The sequence below is a fragment of the Alligator mississippiensis genome, chromosome 1, assembly GCF_030867095.1.
Source record: "Alligator mississippiensis isolate rAllMis1 chromosome 1, rAllMis1, whole genome shotgun sequence".
Taxonomy (NCBI): domain Eukaryota; kingdom Metazoa; phylum Chordata; order Crocodylia; family Alligatoridae; genus Alligator; species Alligator mississippiensis.
Window position 1 is genome coordinate 322,851,946 of NC_081824.1, and position 26,319 is coordinate 322,878,264.

Genomic DNA, 26,319 nt, shown 5'->3' on the forward strand with positions numbered 1-26,319 from the left:
GGCAGCCACAATAAGCAGGGAGGGAGGGGCTGAGGTTTCAGTGAGCAGGAATCTGGGGTGCTGGGAGGGGGAGGAGGGCAGTGGTCTCCATCGGGGCCAGTGGGAGGGTAGGTGGGGGGAAGTTTTTACACTAAGGTGTAGCCTAGAGTGCCTTAGTGTAACACGAGCTGGTTAATACGGATCAGAGATAATCCCGTCCTGGAGAGGCATAACTTTGATCTGCCTAAGGAATACTTAAAACTTGTTTCAGGTATTAATATAAAGACAATCTAGAGGTGAAAGTACTTCAGGAGTTGCCCAAAATTACCATGCAACAAGGCCCTTACATTACTTCCCTTAAAATAGTATTTCACATATTAGTGCACCTCATTGTCCTAAAATTGCCTAATTTTTTCAATTTAGTATTTTACCCCATTATTTCTAATTTCTATGCCTGCTTAAGATAATAAATACCAGTATCAGCAGCTACAAATCAAGAGGTAGATCTTAAAAAAAAGATGTGAGATTAAAGTAATAAATTATAAAAATTATAATACATAATTTGAGGTCTTGTTATTCACCTTGCATCTTCCTCCTGAGGGTATTTTTGAGTTGTATGTTTAACATTTTTTTTCAAAACTTAAAAAGTTAGAAATTTGTATTTTTTAATGAAAACTCAGATTCTTACAGAATCAAAATTCCAGGAGGCAGGGCTTTAGGGAAAACACCAAATATTTTGACTGCTGGTAATATATTTCTTCCATCGAATATTTGTAGATTTGTGTTATCATCAAATTTTGTCAGTCATCATATTCTATCCCTCCCACACAATAGGTGCCTATAAACACATAAGTCCCTTAATCTTTACCCCCTAACTCAGCCCGTCCATCTGCCACTCATATTTTTGTTCTTCTTTGAGTGTCTGCAAATCTGTTAGTCTCTCTGTACAGATGTGAAACAGTATCCTGGGTATAAGCATGTCATTGGTACTGGGAAGGAAAAAATGTCATCGTCACTAGGTGATTCTCGTGGGTATGGAACCTCAAGTTGCACTGGTCTTCCTTGGTGCCATAATGCACTAGAAACTTGTATCTATTTTGCTGTTCATTATCATTCATTTGACTCATCCAGCTGTTCTGCTTCCCTCTTGTCTCTCCTTATTGTGCATATGAGTTTTTCAGATTATTTTCCCTGCAGATGTAATAGATGGTATTTTTCCAAGATGTTGTTTTCCCCAGCTTTCTCCTTGTGTTTTTGATCTAAGTCCCTTTGCATAATTCCTTTGTTGTGACTGGTGCTTGCAGTCCTCCCAAAATAGTAACTGCATTAACAAGTTGGTTTTTTTACTATTCCTGATCCTAACTGAATACATTTTAAGACCAGATTTAACATTGATCCCTAAATTACCTGGTAGCTATCTCCCCTGACTGCCGTGTGTTATCATTAAGCATTAGCATTCAATTACCTTTTTGATAATTTTTCAAACCACATAACTATCTTATCTCAGCCAATTCACATTAATTGTAAAAATAAGATTTCGTAAGACATGGTATGAAATCATTTGTTATAAGTCCAAGTATGGTATTTACTGATTTCTCTTCATCCACTAATCTTGTATTTTTGACAAAAAACAGTCATGCAGAAACAATGAGCATGAGTGTATGAAGACAGAAAGTGCAGCTGGACATGAGGCGTGTATAATCAAAAACTCACTCTGAGTAATACAGTAGAAACACTATTCACAGCTGAGGGTCCACTTAACATGTACATAAATGTTTTGCTTCTGACCTTTGTATAAATATACTTCATCTGTGTGAAGTACTGCAAAATATTGCCAAAATAACAAGAGAAATCTGTGGGGATTTTTGACTTTCACTGCCAGATGAAACTATAATCTGTTTACAGAAGGGGAAAACATATAACTAAATAATAAAACTGAAATTGCCAATGCCAGAGACGCATACTGGATTAGAGGGACTGCAGATATGATCGCATGTGAAGGTTTCTGTGTCCCGGTGAAATGTACATGGCATCTGAGGAGGGGGTTAGGTTCTAAATTTGGACTTTATGCCAGTAGTTTCTGTCCCTACTCCAATTCTCTGTAAAGTAGAGAAGAAAAGAAGTCTCTGAATTCACAAACCTAATCTCCTCTTGTTTCCCAAGGGTGTTTTACAATGGTTTCATTGGGTCACAATAATATGCATTTAAGAGGAAGCTTTAATTCTTGCAGTAGAAGTATCCCTTGACCCACAAGCTGAAAATTAACTCAATTTTCAGTTTCAAATTCCATCTTCCTTAAGAGGAAGAATATTACTTTCTCTAACTTCCTCCCACATCAAGTCTGCATGGCTGACTTCAATGATTTTATTGTGAGTGTTGTGATATTTGGTATTACTCTTAGGACCCCTCTAGATGTGCAGGTAAAGGCATGATAGGATCTGATGCACAATCCAAACAATTGCGGTTCCTGCTGTGCATGGAAGCTTGATTGTGCGATTGCAAATTAGATTCCATTGTGTCTTATTACAGGTGTAGGGGGAGCCCTGGATCACGTAGAATTGGAAACCCCTGCAGCTGGGAGCCTCTTCAGCTGATAGGAGCGGATGTGATCTCCCAGCCACAGGGGTGCTTGGGGTGTCCTCATAGGTGGCAGCTCCCAGGCTCAGGGGTGCACATAGGCCCTTGCAGCTGGGCGCTGTGATCAACTGAAAGGGCTGCCATCTGCAGGGGCCCCCGGCCATATGTTCAATTAATGGCATAATCAAAAGAAGCTACAAAGTCATTCCACATATTTTGTGGAATAACTTTTGTAGCTTATTTGTCTTTTTTCACACCATTAATTGATTGACTATGTAATTGGTTAATCATGCCTTAAGTATAATCTGTAGATGGGGCCTTAAAATATGACTTTTCCTGGAGCCATATGATTATGTGAAAATCTCAGTGGGGGGGTTAAAAGGAAGTTTCTAACTTTCATGGTTGCCGAAAAAAAAATCAGCAGGGCTCAGAAATTAGATAGCAAATAATAATAAACACCTCAACTATATCATTGTTACTGTTGTTATATCTTATGCAACAGTCTCTTGATTTTTGGGGACCTTGACTCACCATTTGTGAACACTTGAACTAGGGAGTACTCTGAATAGACTTTTTGGTCACCCAAATCAGTATCAAAGAGCAAGAAAGCCTTTCATCCTGGGCCTGCCTCGTATCTGGTAAAAGAAGTAAGGTTGATCAGCTAGGCTTAGGTGCTACAGGTGAATTAATATTTTAAGAGATTCCTTTAAAGAATTTAGATGGGAGGAATTTAAACTCTGTCTGTTTTTAGCTTGAACTATGAACATGCAATATAGGACTATGCTATCCCTCAAACATGACCATCTTTATTTTGACTGTCTTTTGGATGGCACTCATCCAGTTACCTAAATTAACCTTTATTCTCATCCCTGCATACACTAAAATATGTGGTGTATATCCCAAGGCTCTTCGCATGAAGGAGCTGCTGTGCTTCCATGAAGGAGCTGCTGTGCCTTGTGCTAAGTACTTTGAGGGGAGGCGTGGAGGAAAGATAAATGAAATGAGTGGGACTTGTTTATACCAGTGAGGCAATGAAGGAAACCACAAAGCAGGCTTCTGAACTTCATATTGCTGCCTAGTGAACCACCTGTTTTTCCTCTGTTCTGGTATTGCCAGCCAAAGCTTTGAGTCAGCATTGCCTTCTGTTGGCCTGTGAAACATGTTCTGCATCTTGTAGCAACTTGGCAAATCAAGATAGTACTTTTGAACTTGATAACTGGGTAATTTTTCAGCTTGTGTGCCATAGGAGACTTCTGTTGTCATCAGGTAGCTGTCATTCTGATTTGGTTTATAAAACTGCTTCTGGCGTTATCCAAACTGAATGAAAAGTTGATGAGGCCATTGCAAACCAAGTTTCGTTATCTGGCAGATGACTGACTAATCATTGCTGAGTAGTAATTCCCTAAAATTGATGCATGCCACTAATTCTGGTAGCCAATGGACTCCAGTTCCTGCAGGCCCATTGTCTACATAGCACCTGATAAAGCGAGCTTCAGCTCGCAATATCTTGTGCTCTGTGTGTATGTGTGTGTCTGTGTGTGAATTTGGTGGTATGTCTGTATACACACACACATACATACACACACATACTTTGATTAGTCTATAAAATGCAAATCTACCCTGTTTTCCACTTGACTGCAGACTAGCATGACTATTACATCTCTCTACAGTGCTAAAGTCAGTCATATGCTATCGCAGTTTGTGGGCTGAGGATGACTGTTTTGCTTTTTCCTATCCGTATCCAGAATAACCTTTAGGGAGAGGCAGGAGACCAACTCACTTTGAAAAAGATGTTGTATTATATTATCTGTTAGTTTTATTGTAATCTGTTGGTTTCTAATTTTTTTAATAAAGCTCTTGGGCATCATGGATATAAAGACTCTTAAAATCTTGTAAAAGAAACACAGGATTCCTGCCACGCCTGTGGCTGTTTGACTTAACCCTTATCTGTTGGATAATATATTTTGAGCATGAGAACAGTTTAGTCTTCTTGACCCCTTATTGAGACTGTGGATATGTTTTCCATTTGAGGAAGTGACATGGATACTTTGCTGGCTGAGAACTGGACTAAGACCACCAAATTCATGCCTCACGCTCTATTTTAGCGGCTGCTTAATCCATTTTGGAACTAGGTGTCCTAAAATTGATGGTTGTACCTGTCATTATTGTATTTTACTTGTTTCACAGTAATGCCTAGAGGCACCTGGCAGGTTATAGTACCTTATTAGGCTAGATACTCTGCATACAGATACAATGAACAGATAGCCACTGCCACACAGTGCTTACAATGTTTGTCTTTTATATTGTGACAATTTTTAAAAATCTAAGTGCTATTCAGTATAAAAACAAAACAAAACAAAACGAAATAAAAACTAGCCCAGCTCTGCCATTTGATAAAGGGAACATGGAGCTACACTAGCAAAAATAAGAAAGTTCAATCTTGTGTTAATGATCCTTCAAGGCTGGACAAAAACAATATGTCAGGAAATTTCAAGATAGAGCTCTAAAAGTAGCATTAATGTTGCTGCACTGCATTCAGCCTGTCTCTCTGTTTTTATAGTGTCTGTTTTACAGCGTAACCAGAAAGAAACATTTAGACCTCAATCCCATGTCAGTTCTCTGTGGTTGTATCCTTTTCTCTGTAAGGATCTCCATTGAAAGCAATGAGTAATGATCCTGATTGCATTTAGATAGTTGACATTCTCTTTTCCTATTATGTCCTATTTTCCATCTCTTCAAACTAAGATTTCAGTTGACTACCGTTTTACTAATCTATCAAATTTATTCAAGATGGTCTGTTTCATCTCCCAGTGCAGTAAGAGAGTAAGGCCCCACTATTGCAGCAAGATCTTTTAGTGGATTCTCTCTATACAGAGTACTTCTGACTTTAATAAGGCTGCACATAGAAACAAGAGTCCAAACTACTAGATCTCAATGCATGTTTGTGGCCTGAGGGATTAATAGTTCGCTGTTGTAGTGCTGTGTGCTACCACATTCATACTGAGGTTCCTTCTGTTTGACCGGGATAGAGGACAATAGACTTTTTATTTAAAAAGAAGTCTGCGTAATTAATGCCCACTCAGTTCTCTTAAGTCTCATGTTCCTGTTCCCTCTCCAGGACCAGATGCTTGGGCTCAATATGTCTCTTTGAACCAATACAAGATAAACAGCAGCTGCCCAATTCACAAGCAGAGCATAAAATGTACTAGGACTTTGGACCCCTTTACCAAATCATACTTGTAGAGTGGGTCTTGACATTAGATTTGTGTGTTTGGCGATCTTGCTATTAGAATTAAGGATTTTCCCTAAAGTGGAAGTCAGTGGTAGCAAATGATGATCTGGGCAGGATGCACATTTTTATTAAGTTAACTCATTCTTGGAGTACAGATCTGACCAAAGCGTAATTTCAATAGAGAGGCCAGTTGTTGGGTTTGTACTCCCAAGGGTATAGTAGAGTTGGATGATTTAATTTCAAGGAGTTGTGTGTCCAACCAAAGAAAGAAAATGTAGGAAAGGTTAGCTACCATTGTCAAGTATAGTTCCTCTGGATTAATGCCGCTCATTCAAGAATAAGAAAGTATGCTAGACTTATTGTATTATGCTAGACTTATTGACCCCAACCAAGAATTCAGCAGGGCATTATGGTGACAGATTTTTTCCTTCTTTAAATAGGACTACCTTCTCACTCAGTTTCTCTATTTCTTTCATTGTTTCTTGAATTTAATTTACCTCACATAGCCTCAGATTTCCTAGTCCAGTAGCACAAGCTGAAGAAATGTCACAAATAATGGGATTTACAAGGGACATCTTTCTAACCCTGCCCCCTCCCCTCATCTTGCTGAGGCTGTTGAGAGGCAGGAAACAACATGGGTTGTTACATTCAACATCATTATGAAAAAAATGTAATATAATAGTCCTTTATTTATTCATTCATTTACATGCTATGTTAGTATAATATGAGATAATATTTTCAGGGGTGGCCATAAATTTCAGCAACTAGAGAGGGGATACTATCATACCTAAGATCAGCCAAGAATGGCTTTCTTCAAGTACCATCAATGTGCCAAATTCATTTGGCCAAAATACACAGGAAGCTGTTCTTGGGAGTCACTCAGCTCTGGAACTCCCTTCCCCTCGAGGTGTCCCAGAGCCCAAGCCTGGACATTTTCCTGATGTGTAAGACCTTTCTACTCTAGCAGGCATTGAACAAACAAGGCTAAGCTGGGATGTTGTTAGGGAGTTGTGGAGGAGATTGCATTTGATTTTATTTTATTAGTTTAATTGCTTTTATATGTAAGCTTGCTCTCTTGTTTTATCAGTTATTTTGTTCTTGTGCTGTTTTACTTACTTGAGCCTTTTGTGAAAAGGGGGCATATAAAAATAATCATCAATACACTAGCTGCTGCTCGAGATGGGTCCGAATCCATCCTGCAAAGCTCCTCGCAGTCTGAATCTAGCCTGTGAGAAGCCCCACAGTCCAGATCTGTGGACTTTGAAATCCCTGCCCTATTTTATTTATTTATTTATGAATTTACTTATGCATATTAAGGTCTAATCCTTTTCTTGAATTGCATTTTTCTTTGGTCTCAATGACATCTTGAGGCAATAAGTTCAAAAACTGAATTCTTTTCCTTAAATAGTTTCCTCCTATTATTTTTAAATTCACTGCTATTGAAGTTCAGGGAATGTACCGTACGTACTCCTGCATTTTGAGAGGATAAAATAATTTTTTTCTTAAAGGAGGTACTCAATCATTCTGTAATTTCTGAGTTTCCCTCATCAAATTAGTTGTGAAATAATTATTTAGTTTTGGCTTACATTTTTTGATTTCAAGGCAAACAGTTGGAGTAAAAGAAACCTTTCTCTCCTGGTACTATTCACATTTTCCTTTGCAAGTAGCTGTATGTGTATATACATAAATAAATCTGTGGTCCACATCACTGCAGATATCCATGCCTGGAGATTATGGCTTGGAGAGCACAAATATTTTTGCCTCTGTGAATTTATTAAAAAGTTGTATATAATGAAACCAAACTTCTGCATTTTTTGATGTTGGAATTTTAGCCCCAATCTTCTCCACATTGGTCAGGTAACCTAATCACAACCATCACATACTTTGCTAGCATTCTCAGCAGGAAAGTCAGGAATTTATTTAGCACGGAGACTAACCTTTCACCCCTTGAGATGGCCTCTTCAGGACACCATGGAGGCACATAAGCAGATTACTGTGAAAAACCTTACAATGCCAGCTGCCTGTTCAACTGGTTTCATCATTACTACATTTTGATGATTATGATAGTGATATAGCTCTGTGTACAAATGAAATATTTACTTATTGTAATGCTGTTTTTGTTTTTGCATTAGCTTTTTTAATTTCCCCTAACCAACATTTTCCATTGCATTCTTACATTGAGTTCATACTAATATGATGTGAACGTGACTAATGAAGAGCAGCATCCTAATGGTGTTTTAAGCAATAACAGCCAATGGATAGAGTATTTCCTAGCAGTTAATGACCATCTGGAGGAGGTCTTTAACTCATCTGCTCATTAAGTGCCAGGAAGTGGCTGATTTGGAGGTTGTTTTTGCTATTATAAGCCACCCAAATTTCTTTTCTTTCCCCTCTTAACCCACCAAGTCTTCTGCATTGAAAATCTTAAGTGTTGTTTCTGATGTATTTTTTTTTTCTTTTCTGTGTAATTTATGATGTGTTAATGTAGTTAGAGTTTTCAAGGTGCTTTACAGACTCATGAAACGGCCTCTGCCTGGGAGATGGGAGAGTTTAACATTTGAGGCCTCAATCTTGCATTTGGATCCAGGTAGATAGACCTTTGCATCCATATGAAATCTCCTTGAAATGAAGCACATTCCACCATGAGTGTAAAAATCTGATCAGGGAAAATGATGATTGTGATAAAATATGGTATAAAAGCTTGAATGAGGATGGCTTAGTGACGGGTATACTTATCCTCTTGATGTCTTTCCCTATATCTTTTTATATATATTTCCTTAAATATATATATAAAAATATATATTTTAGTGTAGTATTTCTAAAATCAGTTTTGGTTTTTATATTAGTGAATGGTTTAAGGAACAAGGTTCCTTCAAGTGCTTCTATAAACCTCTCCTTTGTCATGATACCCATGAAAAATTTGACAATGGTTTCACTGCTGGCACATAGAGACAACAACCTGCCATGCCTTACAATTTCTCATTGTTTTCTTATGCTGTCCAATTTGTATTCATATGTTGTCCCTTTTGTTTATACTTGGACTATCTTTGTTCTCTGTTTGCACAACAGTTGGCATGAATGGAAAGCCCAAAAGCTATCATAATACAAGCAATAATTAATAAGAAGAAGAACAAACAAGCATGGAATTAGAAGGACATGGCAAAAGATCCTAGAATCACAGAGAAATAGGCCTCGTAAGGACCTCAGGAAGTCATATAATCTAACCCCCTGTTCAAGGCAGAAACATCCCTGTCTAAACCATTCCAACCAAGGGTTGGTCTAATCTGAAATAACTATCTGTAAGAGAAAAGAGCAGATAGGAACAGTAATTCTTCCTTTCCCTGAGGTCTCAAGATGGGGTGTTTCATACCTCAGTTACAAATTGTGATCTGGTCAGGAAATGAATCACAAGTAGAAATGCACAGTCATGAATTAAAAGAATGTGTCCTCTGAAATACATTAAATCAAAATGTCTTTTAAAATAGTACTGTAAAATACTTATGGAAACATTTGAAGCCACATGTTGAAAGAATTTATGATTGCTTTGTTATGCAAACCCCACCTCACTTCATCTTGTCTTTCTTTTTATTTATTTCTTGGTTGAATGTGGCAATAAAGTGCAACCATTAAAAGGTTCAGTAAATCAGCTCTGAAATGTAGATGGAGAAGTTAGGGTGGACTTAGATATTTTTGTCTGTCATAGCGTTAGGTGCTATAGTGTTTTCTTATTGGTGCAGCCATGATTTCATTAGTCTGCGAAGCCCACATGTGGCAATGATTTCTCCCTGTAATTTAAAACAGATTTACAAATAAAACCCAAGGAAGGAAGGAAAGAATGTTAGGAGTGATAAAATTAAAGACTTGTGATTGAGAAGTCTTTGAAGGGCATGCAATCCTGGGTTTCAAAAAGAAAATGTATAAGTGTAGATTAGTTACAATATTTTCCCTTTAATGTAAGGAATATGAAAAAACTGCATTTGGGTGGAATGGTCAACTGCTTTCTGAGGGCCAGTTCATTGAACTACTTGAACTACTTGTTCAGGCCTCAGCTGGGGAGATACCCACTGAAATTAGTAGCATTTTTCTGTGCAAAATAAGGAGAAAATGAAAAAGAACTTCAGGATTTAATTTTACTGTAATATATCTGGCACTTAGGAAAAGATGTAAATATTTATATGGATTTGGTAGCACCATGCAGTTAAAAGTCCTTCATAGACCATTTTTCAGGATATGCAAATCTTAAATCCAGATAATTCCCTCGAGAACATGAAAGGGGAAGTGTCACCTCTGTGGCAATATTTCATCTGGATGTCTGACTCCAGACTCCTGACGCAAGTTTTCTCTCCCAGCTCAGCCAAGGCATATGCTCAAGCAGAGGGCAGAGAAAGTGCTTCAGAGACATCCTCGAGGCCAACTTAAAAAAATGCAGCATTGATGTCAGCTCGTGAGAGACTATCACCCAGGACCACCCGAAACAGAGGAAGAATCTGCTGCAAGGATCTCAGTACTCTGAAACCTCACAACAACAACAGGAGATGGAAAAATGGAATGGCAGAAACACCGTGTTGCAGACCAAATCAAGAATCCAGTGCTACCTACTCCACATGGAAACATATGTCCAAGCTGCAGTAGACTCTACTGCAGTAGAGTCTGCAGTAGAGTCTGCAGTAGAGTTTGCTCTACTCTACTCTACTGCTCTGCAGTAGACTCTACTGCAATAGAGAGGACAGAAATGGCTTCACTGTTTTCATCTTCTCTCATCATTCCTCAGGGTAACCAGCAGTAAATTGGTTGATTCTGAGACTGAATTAGCTGTTTGTCTGGAGCCTTTCCTTCCACTTTGTGGAACCTTCTTTTAGAGGAGTTTCCCTAGAGAGATGGAGGCAGGGGAAGCCCTGTCAGCATGGTGCCACCAGAGATGGACTTCAGCAGGAGGATGTGGCAAAAGATCCTAGAATCAGAAGGATCCTAAATCCTTCCTAAATCCTTCAAAAGATCCTAGAATCCTTCAGCAGGACATGGCAAAAATCCTAGAATCACAGAAAAGTAGGTCTGGTAAGGACCTCAGGAAGTCATCTAAACCAACCCCCTGTTCAAGGCAGGAACATCCCTGTCTCAACCATTCCAACCAAGGGTTTGTTTAATCTGGAATAACTATCTGTAGGAGAAAAGAGCAGATAGGAACACTAATTCGTCCCTCCCCTGAGGTCTCAAGATAGATTTAGGCCTTAAGGAGAGTTTACACTGCCTCTGGATTTCACCAGGCAGTTGCAGCTAAACCTAGGAATGGATGCAATGTGGCTTTCACAGAGCCATGCTGGAGGCCAGTCAATAAATATACCCAGAACAGAAAGCTTACTGGTGTGTACCCAGTGTCCTCCAAACCGCTACATTGTATCTGTTTCCATTTTTAGCCAGCACAGAGCAAACACAGCATGCTTCACTACAGGTCTCTCTAGTACAATCTAGAAGTAGTGCTGATACATCCTAGTCCCTTTTCTGATGTACATCTTAGATAAGGAAACTCACTCTGGTTTGAAAGGCAAGCAACAATTTGCTTGGAAACACAGAAAAGCAACTTAATAGTGCTAATTATTGTTGTGCCTTTTTCATTAGAGCTCAAGGAAGCAAACTTGCTCATTGCCATGGCCTTTTTTGTGCTCTAAATTTGGAAGCATCTTTTAAAAAGTTTACAATTTTACAGTTCATTCATTCATATATAAAACCAAGCCCTCTGGGAGATTAACAATAAGACTTAACCTGCAACAATGCAAACGGTTTAATTCAGCATTGTGTGCGTGTGAATTAAATGACATCCATAAGCATGCAAGTTCTGCTTTGGAGAAAACAGATAAGGCTATACTGTTCCCATGTTTGTCACAAATCTCAGAATGCTGAGTGATTATTTGCCATGAAAAGGGAAGTCTCTGTGAAAACTGTGACATTCATAACTTCCTGCCAGGCAGGCTTTTCCAACAGTTCTTAAATTTTTCCTTGGTGCTGACTGATTCTGGTATTTCTTTCTGGGTTCAATGTATTTATTTACAGCTGCCATCATCTTCACTATGCTTTGGGTAGGACTGTCCAGTGGGTACAGTCCTTTAAACTGGCGATGGGCCATACAGGGAACCTGAAATCAGTGCTCCTAGCCTAAAGGCATGGATAAGATTGTTTTAGGGGGATTCCAGCAATCCCCCTAAAACCCCCTTAAAAGAAGAGATAGAGGAGACAGTAATGAGATCTCTTGGCCTCAGTTTCAGAGCCCTAGAGCTAGGCGCATTCTGCCCATGAACAAGGATGAAGCTGTTCAGCACTTGCTAGTGGAGTATACTACTTGAATTAGGTTTAGGCAACTGGGTTCACAAACCCTGTGATTTAGGATTAATTAAATGAAGAGCAAATGCTGAATGCAAATATGCTCCATGTTCCAACTGCACAATACAAAAACTCCTTTCACTTGGAAACTCAAAAGACAGTCAAATGGTCATGGAAATGTGACCTGTTGTTTGTGTTCCCTATATAATTAAAATGTGGGCATTTATCTATATATACAATGATACAGTGATGCCTTTGACCAAATATTCTTTATTTTCTATATGGTGATGTTATTTCATTTGGCAATGGAACAGTTAATCATATTTAGGGACCTACCTAAATTGTGATGAGACAGTGGGTTTTTCATGGTCTGCTCTCAGCATGCTGAACTCATTTTGCAGGCATTTCATAGCAGCTTCACCCTTCGGTGTTGATTGGGGGAGAGGCCGGGGGGGGCGGGGAAGGGGAAGGGAGGAGAGGAGGGAGGGCATGGCTGCCATCTTGACTGCTGGCTGCCCTTTGTGATACCCCACCCCTCAGCACTGATTGGTGGAGAGGCCCTAGTGGGGAGAGAAGGGGGCAGCCACCGTCTTGTCTGCTGCCCTTCATACTATCCTGCCAGCTGGTGCCTCCCCCCTCCCAGCAGTGAGGACCACTGGCTCCCACTAGGCATCCAGCATCTTATTTTTATTGGGTTTTTTGTTGATTTTTGTGGATGTCATGAACAATCCTGGATTTCACGATTTCTGTAAAATTTGCAAAACCATGAATTAAGTAGGCCCCTAATTATGACTATTGAAATATATTCTAGTGAGTCTGTCTAAACTGTGTTTCAGATACATTTTCAGATTCCTGCAAATACATCAGTAATCCCACTGACTTCAAAATTAAGCATAAGCATGAGTGTTTGCAGAATTGTGGACTTCATTTTGAAACATTTGTGGGATTTGAATAGAAAATAACATATTATCCTAATCAAAACTGCTACTTGATATATAGTTCTGTGGAAATAGATTAGAGAACTAATACAATATTACATTTGGAAAATATATACTATGTAATAATCAGTTGCCATCCAGTAACCCAGGGATTGGCTGCTGCTTGCAATCCAGTCTGCACCATGGGCCAGAGCCCTGCACCCCATGCTAATCAGCAGATGCTGATAGGGGAATAGATAGAAAAAGGCAGGTGCTAGGGCCCTGGGGGTTCTTCTGCTGTTGTGGTTGCAGCATGCTGCTGATTCCCTGAGCCGCCACAGACCTGATTCAGACTTTTCGTGGGCTGGATCTAGCCTGTGGACTGTAGATCGCTGATCTCTGCAGAAATCTGCTCTGTTCTGATCAAATGACATATGCATAATCATTTCTGTGCTATAAACCTACTGTTCAGTTTGGCTCCTGTCAACTTTTTCCTGACATCCACTTTTGTACTCTCTTTTTTAAAACTTCAAAAGTGTGGCATATATGTATGTATGTGTGAAATATACACAGATTTATTTCTTAATCTTCCAATAAAATGCAAATTATTGGTGGGTTTCTTTCCCCATTCCTATTCATTTCACAATGTCCTTCTCCAAAACTCCATGCCTACAGCAAATACTAGTTTTGACTTTAAAAGTATGAAGATAACATTAAATTATTTTTGTACTAAATTTTTCATGGATTTAACAAAGCACTTACGTATTATTTTATGTCTTGTTGGATCAAAGCCTTGTTAATGTCTAATTTAAGGCTTAAGAGGTCTATTTTTTTTAAATATAAAAATTAAGGCAGGACTGTGAATTTGTTTCAAACAATGAGCCATATAATAAAATTTACCCAACAACAGTGGAATACTTTGGATCTGTTTGTTGCATGCTTGTGGAATTAAATCTGCTACCAATAACTTTAGAGGACATTGTTCCTGTTAATTATAAACTCAGTTTATTTTGTCCTAATATGAACAGTGTGTAAATATTATTCATGTAAACAAATGGTCTGTTATGTCTGACTGTAATAGGCAATCTGTACAAAAATGAAGTGCATGGTTTTGTATTGTGTTCTGAGTGCAAAGGTCATTGCAGTAGCTATAAAGAATATTTTATAAAAATCACAATGTTGTTGTCATGCAGAGCGACCTAGATGATCCATAGCAGAACAGTTTTAAAACAAAATACTGCACCCTGTCTTTGAATTTTATTATCATTGTTTATTCATAGATTCCTCATAGTGTACCCTGTCTTGGCCAAATAGCATAAAACCCAGTCCTTGTCCCAAGAATAAAAGCTTGTAAACATCTACTAACAACTGTAGCTGTCATTGCCAAGATGGTCACTTTGGGCATGTCTATATTTCAAAACTTGATTTATGGACAGATATGAATGTGAAACATTAAATTGTGTTGCAATGCAGTGCATACCACAGAAAGTCACATTCAGTATTGATCATGATTTGTTTACACAACGTATCCATAACAGCTACCTGCAGATGTTAAAAAACCCCCACAAGGCAAAACAGTGTTTTATTTTAAACTCAGCACATTCCCACGCTGAGCCCTGTGCGTGCCCAGAAGAGGCAGCACCTTACTTGGACCTGGCTCACCCAAGTCTGTAAAGATCAGGTGCTTTAGTGGGGGTTTTTGATGCTTTTATCTAATAACTGATGAATCGGCTTTATCTAAAGCACCAAAAAGCCTGATCTATACAGATGCTGCAGAGCTAGGTTGAATTAATGCACTGCTCCTTCTGGTAAAACACATTTTTTTTGCTTGTTTGTTTTAACATCTTCAAGGAGTCTGTGATGCTGAACACCACAATTTACCCTCGTCTACATTGGCCAGGTGATTAGAATCAGCTCTAACCATCTAACACAGCTCTTCATGTTTATGTTTGAACACAATAACTTTTTGTAATACCCATTAAGGTCTGTAGGGCTACTAATGACAGAACCCTTATGAAAATGTCATATAGAATTTAATGTACAAGGAACTAGTAGAGTTATATAGAATTTTCCTGGAGACCTTTAGAACAACTCACATTACAATGTCATTCCCTAAATATTTCAGAGTGATGTAGCCATGATAATCCTGAAATTATGTGAGAGGCAAGGATTTTTTAGGGTGATATCTTTTATTGTAATGAAGCGAGGTCAGAGGGGGAGTGGATGTTCTTTGAGAAATGTGCTCCTGATGTTTGTGCTCGTAATGCTCCCAATGTATGTTGTTTCTGTCCTTTATGTTGTTTTCTGTGAGAATTCATTCTGGTCAGATGTCAATAAAAGATATCACCCTAAAAAATCCTTGCCTAGGGAATGATCATGTTTATAGCTTTTAAACTCTTTTGTAAAGTTCTGAAGCAGAGGTATCATTTTTATTAAATTCTATAGGATGCTTCAAAAACCCTATCATGGTGCGTTCTGTTGTGTTTAGATTTGTTCTTGTCTATTAAATCCAATAGGACTTTTGCAAAAGGCCATTAACTGAGAAGTAAGTGGATCTGGAAATAAGCCCTAAATTGTTAAATGTGATGGGAAAAAAATTGCTAGACTTCAAGGAGATTAAATCCAGCAGTGCTCCTTAGAGGTGACAGAAAAGTTGAAAGAAAAGGGTTGTCAGCATCTCGGCATAGACAACATCTTTCTTGATACATACAGACATTTTTAACCACAATTATTCCAAATGAATGACTTTATAATGCTATGATCCTTTATTGTGGCTAATATGTGGCTAGTATATAACTGTGTGTATTTGCCCAATTATTTTGATACATTTAGGAGATACTGGTGAAGTGATGTAAGACTATTACAAGTTCCAAAATAACGTATTTACTTTCCTCCTTTGAAGAAGTGCTGTGCATTTTAAAGGACTTAATGGTTTGGCATGTAAACTGTTGAGAGTGATGGGGGGGTGGAGGGGGGGAGGGGAGGGGAGGGGCTTTTCTCATGAAAGTTAGGACGTGCCTTTTAACTAGAAAGATTTCCAAAAAAGGCCAAATAAACACCCATTAGAGAGAAAAAAGATTTTATTATTGTGCTATTTCTAGTATTACTTCTGCTCTAGTAACATCTATTACATGGGTGAAATTTCATCATTTTTACTGATTTTCACAAGGAATGTTTTTCTACAAAGCAATAGGATGTAACCTTTACAACACTGGCAAGACTGCCAGATAATTGGAGGCTAAGAAGGGGGTTTACTTCTGTGATCCTGAAGTTTCTAGTGGGCAAATGTAGTATTTTGTGGGAAATGTAGAGGGTTTAAAACACTGAGTTCTTTTAATATTGTTTTGATTTTCTTCAGAATAATGTAATTGGTAACTGCATTTATCCAGCTTACCTGATTATCTGAAAACCCAAGTCAACTGAAAGTTAGTCATGTCTTGCCCAGCAACACACGCTCAGAATTTCTGTTCTGCCTAGTAGGGATGTGCGAGGCTTTGAACCGCGCTTCGGAACCGGAAAAGATTCAGACACTTCAGACACTGAAGCAGCATGTTCAGATCGAAGTCCTGGCTTCTTTAGGCTTTCTGCTAATTTTCAAGAATTTGGGGTGCAGTTCCCCCCAAATCCCTGTACCTGTCTTCTTGAAACTTGGCAGGCTTCATGCTATTAGCAGAGGCTACCACCCCTGCAAGTTTTATCCAAATCAGACAAAAAAACCAGCGAAGATATAGATATTTCATTGATTCCCCATTATACCCTATGGCCAGATCTCTGAAGAGGCTCTGAAGCTTCAGAGCCACTTCAGCCAAATCAAGATGGGAAACCAATCCAGAGCTCCAGATAGGATCTCTGGCATCCGAAGCGGCTGGATTCGAAGCCAAATCGAATAGCTGACTATTCACACAGGCCTACTGCTTAGCCAACCTCTTGGTTATCCTGGAGAATATGAACATGCAAATGCCTTAAAAAATATGCTGCAATTATCATGCAGGAGGAGGAGAAGTTACTCTTCACAAATTGTCTCATCTGATGGGCTGGATGCTTTCCACAAACATAGACTAGCTGTGTTTGAAGGAAGAACCATTTTGATGAAACATGCAAGTGTAGGGAATGTTTTAAATGATAATGAAGAAACTGTTCCTCCTCCTCAGATTTTCCACTTAGTTTTTCTCTTTGCAACCTTGATATCATCTTTTGCTCTGAACTTTTCATCATCTCCTTCTCCATCTTACATGTTTGTACTGCTGCCACTATGCTTTCACATAACACTGTCAGGACTCATTCTCTACAGACATCTTCACCAACTGCTTAATCTTGAGTAGGTACTCAGTTCATTAAAATGGGGTAAGGAGCAGAATTTATATCTTTATATATTTAATTTATGCTGCTATTACCATACAAAGAAAATCTTGCATCATCACATACCGTTACTGCTATGCAACTGGATCCAGTTCCAAAATTTGAAAAAAACTTTTTCAAGCCTTTCCCAAGATTTTAACTTCTCTGAACCATTACTTTTTCCTGGTATACCGCTAACACCCAATCTCTGTCTCTCTGCACAGTCTGATCCCTTCTGGAGTCAGCACCATCTCCTGTGCCAATCTAATTATGTGGAGCAGCCTGCCTGTGTCTCATTACTTCATTGAGTCCTTCAAGCATTTTGGATCTCAGCAGAATTTGTAGTTCTGGCTATACTTTTTTATCTCTATATTTATCTGTGATGTATTTATTATCTAAGGCCTCACAAGGCATTCAGTTTCACCTGGGAGAGTCGCATTTCTCCCCAGAAAAACCACAAGTACACAGATGTTCAGGCTTTTTCTCCTGAGGTAAAAATGGCCACTCCAGGAGAAAAATAACCTGGGAACATCCAGGATTAAATCACTCCTTGGAGAATTTCTCCTGAGGGAGCGACCTATGCATACCATGGCTTTTCTCAAAAGAAAAGATATTTCTTCAGCATCTTGCTCTCTTCACAGGGAGGCAGTGTCACTCACTGGACTTTGCTGCTCAAGCAAGAAGCAAAATATACCCCCTTCACAATGCCCACATTGTGCTGTAGGGAAATACAGGCTGCTCATGGGCCAGTCAAAGCTGCCCTATGCATTGCTGCCCTCTGTCTCCAGGCAGACTAAGGAAGCCTGTAAAGCACACTAAGATGTACGCACAGCCACCTCCCCATAATCATAGTGTTAGCACTGCAAACTGTCCACTCTTCAGGGCCTTAGCATTTGAATCTGTATGCATATGGTTCTGGGTAAGTTTCTCTATCAGGAGAACAAACCTGGGAGAATTTTCCCAGATGATTACAATGTGTGTACACATCCATATTAAGCCTGTAATGGAACTGTGTATCTCTGGGGTGTGGTTACTATAAACAATGCTATAAAACTCAATTCTATTAAAAACCTGTGTGGTGATGAACTAATCCTCAAATAATATGCATTTTATACAACTTAATGTTTTTCCTGTCTCATAAAAATGATAATTGAGTAGCTTGGTTAGTGATGTTTTGTCTTAGTTGAAAATCACTGTACAACATAAAGGTACATTCTGTGTTGTAGAAATGACGTTTTTCTCCCTACTTCTTTCCTAGTCTAAGGTATATACTCGTACACCAACCCTGTATCTGGACTTAAAGTTGGACAAGGGAGCCAAGCATACACAGCCAGTTCCCAAAGGTAGGAATGCTTTCCCTTTCCAGGAAAGAAAGGAAATTTCCTTCAGTTGCTTTTCTTCTAATGGGTTGAATATGAGTCTCCCCACTAGTGTACTATTGTGGAACAAAAAGTTCATCTTTCAGGAAAGTTCTGTATAACAAGAAATCTATAACTCAACTTACCTCAACAAGTCAGTTGCTCTTGAACAAATCCTGCCCCCAAATAGAGGGGCAGAGCACTGATCAATGGGAGTTGCTTCTATAGGTACAAGGGAAGAACATCTCATCTTGTGTCTAAATTATTATTCTATGTCACCAGGCCAAATTCTCAGCCTTGAAAAACATTAATAATTAAGAACTGTAAAATTCGTTTGGTTGCTGTGATTCTGTGAGATTGGGTAGAAGAAAGGTTAGAGACTGGTTTAGCAAACTAGAAATGATTACCATGCACAGCTGACACATGGTTTGTAGGAAAAGATTTGATGCTCTCATAATAGGATTAACAACATCATTGTCAGTACATTATTCTCTTTGCAGCTGTCAGTATGGACTTTTAGAAGTGTATTAGTAAGTGGGCAGTGGAGGACTGCCACCCTTGACAATGGTCTTTACCAGGTCAAAGTTGAGAGAAGCTGGTGAGAGAATTGCCAGAGGATTTGCCTGTAATTTGTCTTCTCTTAAGATAAATAGGCCTTCAGTCTTCAGGAATGTCAGTGCCAGTTGATATCTGGTTCTGCAACCTGTCCTTTACCTCAGAGAATGGACCACTTTTTCCTTCAGTGGCCTTTAGCCAGCCATCGAACAGGTCCAGCACTAAATTCATTTTAGATGGCAAAAAGCAAAGAAAATTAATGAAACAACAAAAAAAATCTAAAGTAAATGTGTTGTGTGTAGTTTTGGATGATAGAATTTTGCAGAATCCTTTACAAATCAAATATTTCACTAATTTGATGGTGGAGGACTGTTTAGATAAATGGTGGAATACAGTTAGGGCCAGACAACTTGCTCTATATAGGGTGGGACGAGGAGGGAGGGGTTCTGTGTTGGCAGGGAGAATTTAAACTTTTTCTTTCATTGTTCCCTTTGGGCACGTCTACATGAGACACTAAGTTGCTGTAGCAAGGAGGTACGGTGATATAGCTCATCACTGTGGCAACGTTGCGTTGGTGACGCCACTTCTACTGCACAGTAGTTTGTTTTTGCTGCACAGTAGGGTCAAAAATGACCCATGCATCACCAGGACTGCACAGTGCCTAGAGGTATTGTTCAGTCATTTAGTACTTGCTAATGTACTAAATGACTGCACAGTACCAACTGCACAGTCAAGGCCTGTGTAGATGTGCCCTTTCAGGCATATTTAATCTAGACTTTGCAGATGTGTTAATGACTAAACCAGTGGTTCCTAAACTGTGGGTCACAATCCCAAATGGGGTTGCACATCAGTGGATATGGTCACGTGGGTGGGAGGCTGTGGGTTGGGTGTGAGGGGCCTTGCTGAGGAAATGGGTCATGATGAGGAAATGGGGCCATAAATAGGGTCATGCTGAAGAAAAGTTTGGGAAGCACTGGACTAGACTATCTGTATTTAACATTCTGTATTTGAATGGCAAATGCAATACTACTCTGAGGGTTTCTCCCACAAATGTACTGTAAACAAGCATGAAGACTGTGTAACATTATCAGATTTTCATGTATGTTTATCACGCCCTACAGTAGCTAGTAAGATATTTACATCTTGTTACAATATTTTTATAGTTTGGGAGATTCCTTCAAACTAGATGCCTCTAAGAGTTAAGCAGCTGATCACTTCATTCTTACAGAAAACAGATGTTTTTGTCCAGTACTTTCACAAGAGCAGCTGAAACAAGTCAGTAATATTTCAAGCATTACACTACTACCTCACTTGTAAAGAATCTAGGCCCTGATTCTCTAGCCTTCACTTATTTGGTAACCGATTCTCAAGCATAATTCCGCTGCCTTTTTACATGAGTAAACATCGGCAGGATTGGGCTCAGACTTAGTAAAATTTCCAGCCTTACGACATTGCTTCACATTTGCAACACATTTTATTGCCTATTAACTTGATAAAGAAGAATTCAGTGTTGCTCATTGCTAGTACTGTTTTCAACCCTTTGCATAACAAACTGATTTTCCTTTCAGGAAAGCAATACAGTATAGCCATCAGCTGTCTCCACATTAGAGGGCAGGAAAAAGGAGATAATCTTTGGATTTAGGAGAATTCAGCACATGCAGGAGGACGACCTGCCTTCTCATGCATTTGTCACAGATATACTTGCTCACTATAAGAATAATAAATGTGACAAGTGTGGCCTAATGTGTCATCTCAAAATATATCTGGCATGAAGAAGACATGCATGTGCATTTATGTAAACATGTTAAACATTAAGGGCTATATTCACTCAGCTGCAGTCAATGGGCCAGACATTGGCCTCTGGGAAGATGTTTTGTACTACTAGAAAGACAGCTGTGGGTAACCTCAGTATGGGGGGATGCTTGGAGCGGTATGGTTAGGGCGGGCCAGGTATGGGAGGAGGACGGGCTCCCCTGACTACACAGTGATCTCTATAGGTAGGGCATCTGGACTCTGATTTAGCAAATCAGTTAAGGACCTGCTAATACCACGTTCCCACTCAAGTACATGGTTAAGTACATAACTGAACTAGAGCTGCTAACATGTCCAATAAGTGAACATAATAAAGCCATATTCAACCAGCTATAAAGCAAGTTTCTTCAACTATTTTATAAATGGAGTTACATGTCACAACAACATGGCTATTTCACAGTGAACACATCTGTACATATATGCCTTACTAAACTGAAAACCACCACCTTGTCCTGCTTGTTTCTCTGCATGTTACCATACTGACGATATTAAATAAAATATTGTGAATGGAAGGGCAGGGGGAATCAGTTGTGCCTTAGTACCATGTCTCATCCCAAGAAAGACAACCTGAAAATGTAGCAGCTTACAGGTTTTGGCTGCTGCATTCATTTTCTTTTATATTTCTTTGCCTATTCGAGATGATACTATTATTCTTTTATTGGGAAGTTTTGATACTGCCCTAAAAAAAAGTCTTGTGTTAACCTTTTAATATATTGTAACTTAACAGAAACCTTTTTTGTTTTTTATCTGAGCCTTTGGTCTTGTTGCCTTATAGTTTTTGTAACATAGCTTGCATGCTTGATGCTTTTATAGCTATGGGAATGAACAAAAACAAACTTGGAGCAGCTTCAGAAGAGGAGGGGGAGATGTTGCTATGGATCAATGAGAAGTATTATAAGATATAATATTTTTGCTGTCTGTTTGAGCACAAATCCAACTCCACCCTTAGACACATAAATTGATGTATGGGTGCATAATTGGTATTTTGGGCCACGTGCCAGGGGTGGCAATTTTTTTCAAGCCACAGGCTGAAACAATCCAGCAGGGTATCAGAAATTTGGGGCTTTCCCTGCACCCATGCTGGAGACAGGTAGCACTGCTGCTACTTCTCCTAGCCCCTTAGTCCCCAGATGCAGCATGGATTGGGCACAACCTTCAGCTGGTGGGAAGCTGTGCTAGGACAGGGTATCTGTAAACTGTGTTAGCACTACCGCCGCTTCTCCTTGCTCCCCCACACCTACCTCACCACAGCTGGGCAGAATTGGAAGCTACCTGGGCCCAGTCCACTGTCTGGAAGTTGTACCCACACTGCAGCTTGGGAAGGGGAGGAGGGAAGCAGCTGCAGCGCAGATAGAGTTTGCAGATGCCAAGCCCCAGCATAACTGCCCACAGGTTGGATGCTGCTCCTGTACCACAACCAGGGAGCAGGGGGCTGGGAGAAGTGGCAGCGTTGCAAGTGCAGCTCCCAGTTGCCTGGTTCCGGAGCAGGCACAGGCAAAGCCCCCCACTGCTGATTTATTGCTGAAACCACCCAGCACATGTTACACCGGTGCTGGGAGGGTGGGGAGATGAAGAAGTGGTGCCAGCACAGCTGGAAGCCATTTGCCTTCAACATAGTTCCTTGCTGGTGCAAACACAGGAAAAGCCCTCGTACTCTGTGGGCCATGTCCACTAGTTCCATGGGCTGGATCAAGCCTGTGAGACATATGTTGCCAACTTATCGCTCATGCAGATTTTAGATCTTGGGAAGGTGTATTAACTACATGAAAACTGCAAGAAAAGGAGAAGGTGGAGGGCCCTTATAGTTTTGCACTAGTAGCTTAATGTCCAGGACATTTGCCCAGAAAGTAGAAGACCTAGGTTTTAGGTCCCTCTTTGCCCAGTGGACATGTGACCCCCTGAACATGGTACAAGCCTTAATGCTTGACATGGTTATCTAAACACACATGCATACACACTTCATACATATTTTGAGATGATTTATTAGCCCAAATTCCCAGCAAAGTATCTTAACTACCAGGCTATAGGTTAGGCATTGTCAAGTATACCCTACACCCAGTCTGTTAAAGGTTGCACACTGAACAGCCAAGAGTGGAAGGTATGTGGAACCAGAAGGAAAGGATTCAGAGGGAGTGTGACTCAATAAGATAGTTGCCTCCTGGGAAGGCAGGGACCATGACTTCTGTTCTATACTCCTACCGATAGGAGTTGGGTTAGTGGGCCTGATCTGTTACCTGTTGAAGTCAGTGAAACACTTCCATTGGATCAAATCTCAATCTGTTACATGCTTCACAAGGCTGTTGTGAATAACAGGGTTTACACTATGATTTGAAAACAGGAGATGTAATTACTAATTATTAAATGAATACTAACAGGACAAAGTAGGTCCAAAATAGGAGGTTTTGTAAAAATCAGTATTGTAAAAATGTAAAACCAGAGTATTTACAAAATTTAAATATCATCATGACATTTTTTTTTAAATTCTGGGGGATACCATTTTCTTATGCAAATATATTTTGTCATGGTTTGCAACTGAAATGTGATGGCATTAAGTTAATTTGTGGAAATCTGAAATTGTAAATGACAAAAATAAGTACAAGCAAACATGAAAGGGACTAATCTACATTCATTTCCCAACATAAGATAAAATGCAAATTAAGTAGTACCAATTAAATGATCTTCATTGAGGTCTTTCACTTTCTATATTTTAAGGTGATGTATATGATGTAGGTAAGGAAATTGGAAAATTATGTTTTAACTTGAAATGTCTCTCTAAGAATAAAGCTTGAGAGAGAGTGGTGCTGTTTAATAATGCAGTACCATCTGCAGAGTAAAAACTGAATGAATGTTGTTCGTACATTCTGCAGAAACTTAGCCAGAAATGCTGTGCCAACATCAATAGTGCCTGAAGACATTTGCTTGGGGAAGGAGTGTAGCATATAAAACTGATTAGCAGAGTAAGCAGAAAGGAAGTGGATTTAGACCTGGGGCAAATATATTATGGAGAAGAGAATGGGTAGATGGATGTATTCAGTGGTTGAGAGCCATGCTTTTTGGCAGTGCTAGTTAGGAGTCAGATCACAACGTGGGAGTTAGCTTGGGCTGTTACTCTGAGAGGGTCATAAGGGTTTTCCAAAGCATGCATTTTCTATCATTGAAAAATGTGGGACTTGAAGAAGGAGATAGAAGTTTGGCTGGTGATAATGAAGAATCAGAAGAGGATTCATGAAGGAAAGAACTAGGGATTTGGAAAGCATGCAGAAAAAGAGACTGAAAAATGTTCAATAATCTAAAATAACCAGAGAATCAGAAATACCCTTTTAGTTTATATAACAAATTTTTTATGGACATTGGAGACATGGCATATTTCATATTAGGAAGTTCAAGGGGTGCTAACACCATAAGGAATATCATCCAAACTCTTTTATAACATGTTATATAAATGCATCCCTGTAAAGCTTTTGCCATTCTCAAGTACATGTTCCTATTATACTGAGTCTTCTCTACAAGATAATTCAATTTTTCTTAATTTCTACTCTTATTACTGGTGGATCTGGAGATGAATACATATGAGGATATGCATAGCAGGCCTGTTTCCCAGGCTAGTGTCATTTAGCAATGTCACATTCCAGATGTTGGCTTAAGAATTTATTCCCTTTGCATGTGTCTACATGTGCAAATGCTGCTGGATGGGTTTACTCCAGAGTCATTTGGGTAAAACCCAGCACGGGGGTTTACTCCAGAGTAATCTACATGTGCGCCCTTTTGGGAGCAGATTTGCTGCTTCTGGAAGCAGTCTGCTCCCATCCCCTCCAGCCCTGCACCAGCCCCCTGCAGCAGCCAGGGGGAGCTCAAGGTTCCCCCTGGGTGCTAGCCTAGGAGCTACCAGGGAGCTGTCTCCTGGTTGTGAGCTGGAGACTGCTCCCTGCCCCGGGAGTTGCCTGCTGCCCTAGCAGCAGGGAACTCCAGGCCCTCGCTCCCCAGTTGGGAGCAAGGGGCTTGGAAAGAGCTGCAGGGGAGGAGGAGGCTCCAAGTTCCAGCAGTACCTTGCTGCTAGCTGCCCCACCAGTGGATCAGGGCAGGAGGCTGGGACCTGCCTCTCCCCCACAACTCTGCCCCTGCTCCAGACCAGGCTGTCACCACTGCAAGGACCTGGGGCAGTGTTGCAATCCCCTACCTGTGCGCCCGTGCCCAGAGCGTGCAGGCTACAGATCACAGCTCTGCCTGGCTCTGGAGCAAGCTACCTCCGTCACAAGATCCCCGCAGCTCTGAAGCAGGCCCCTGCTCTGGCCTGCCATGCGCCCTACCAGTGTGGCTGAGGCTGGCCTCCATGGCAACCCCAGCCTTAAGCTTTTACAGAGCTGGTGTGGCTGAAGTCTCCGTGGAGACCAGCCTCAGCCATGCACAGGGGCAGCTGGGAAAAGGAGTCTGCTTCTAACTGGATCTGGCCCTCAGGCTGGACTTCGCCCATCTCTGTATTAGCAGAACTGTCAAGCCTATGAACATAACAGAAGAATAGAAAACATCAGTAAATGAAACAAAATAATTAGGTTAGTACAATCTAAGTGTTGTGTTATCTCCAAAGGCCTCCAGATTTTGATTAAGGTATCTTTCTAAAGCTTTTGGTTTAGGGAGAAAGCTGGTGACCCTCTTTTAGAAGTGAATAGGCTATATTTTTCTGGTATAATGATGCAGTAGCAGGCCTGAGACTCATGCCCAGGTAGTGGGGAGTATATAGATGTTTACAGCTATTCCTGAAGTAGGAGACATAAAAGTACTATTAAAACCTTTTTGTTCCACTTTGGAAATAACAGGGAAAATCCCAAAGTGTGCATGCTTTGAAACAATGCTTTCTTTTCCTGTGAGCCTAAGGTTCCAACCTAGATAAGAACTATACAGGGGGTACGTCTACTTTATTTCCCCATGTCCACTCATGTGCACTGTCTCTCTCTGGTATACTTGAGAGCAGCTGCAGATGTTGCTGCTGGAGTGGCTTCACCACTTCATTTTTGAGACTGGCATATGGGAGTGGGAATGGTTGGTGGAGTGTACCCAAGAGTGAATGCCTTACATCACCAGATAGGTAGTGTGGACATACCCAGTAGTAACTGTTATCTACCACTTTCAGATTACACTTCAGAAAGTGAATTATCACTATACATTTAGCAAATAGGGAGATGGAAGACACAAAAAAGTGAAGCAGTTTACCTTTCAGGATCATGCACTAGGTCAGTGA

General features: G+C 40.0%; 1 protein-coding gene across 3 annotated transcripts in view; it reads left to right on the forward strand.

Annotated features, from left to right (window-relative positions):
* Positions 1-26,319, forward strand: part of PIR (pirin) — a 94,465-nt gene that overhangs the window by 46,881 nt on the left and 21,265 nt on the right. For all 3 annotated transcript variants that reach the window (XM_014607766.3, XM_019495108.2, XM_019495109.2), the window contains exon 6: positions 18,617-18,701. In XM_014607766.3, the coding sequence (XP_014463252.1) occupies positions 18,617-18,701 (85 nt within the window). The remainder of the gene's footprint in view (positions 1-18,616; positions 18,702-26,319) is intronic.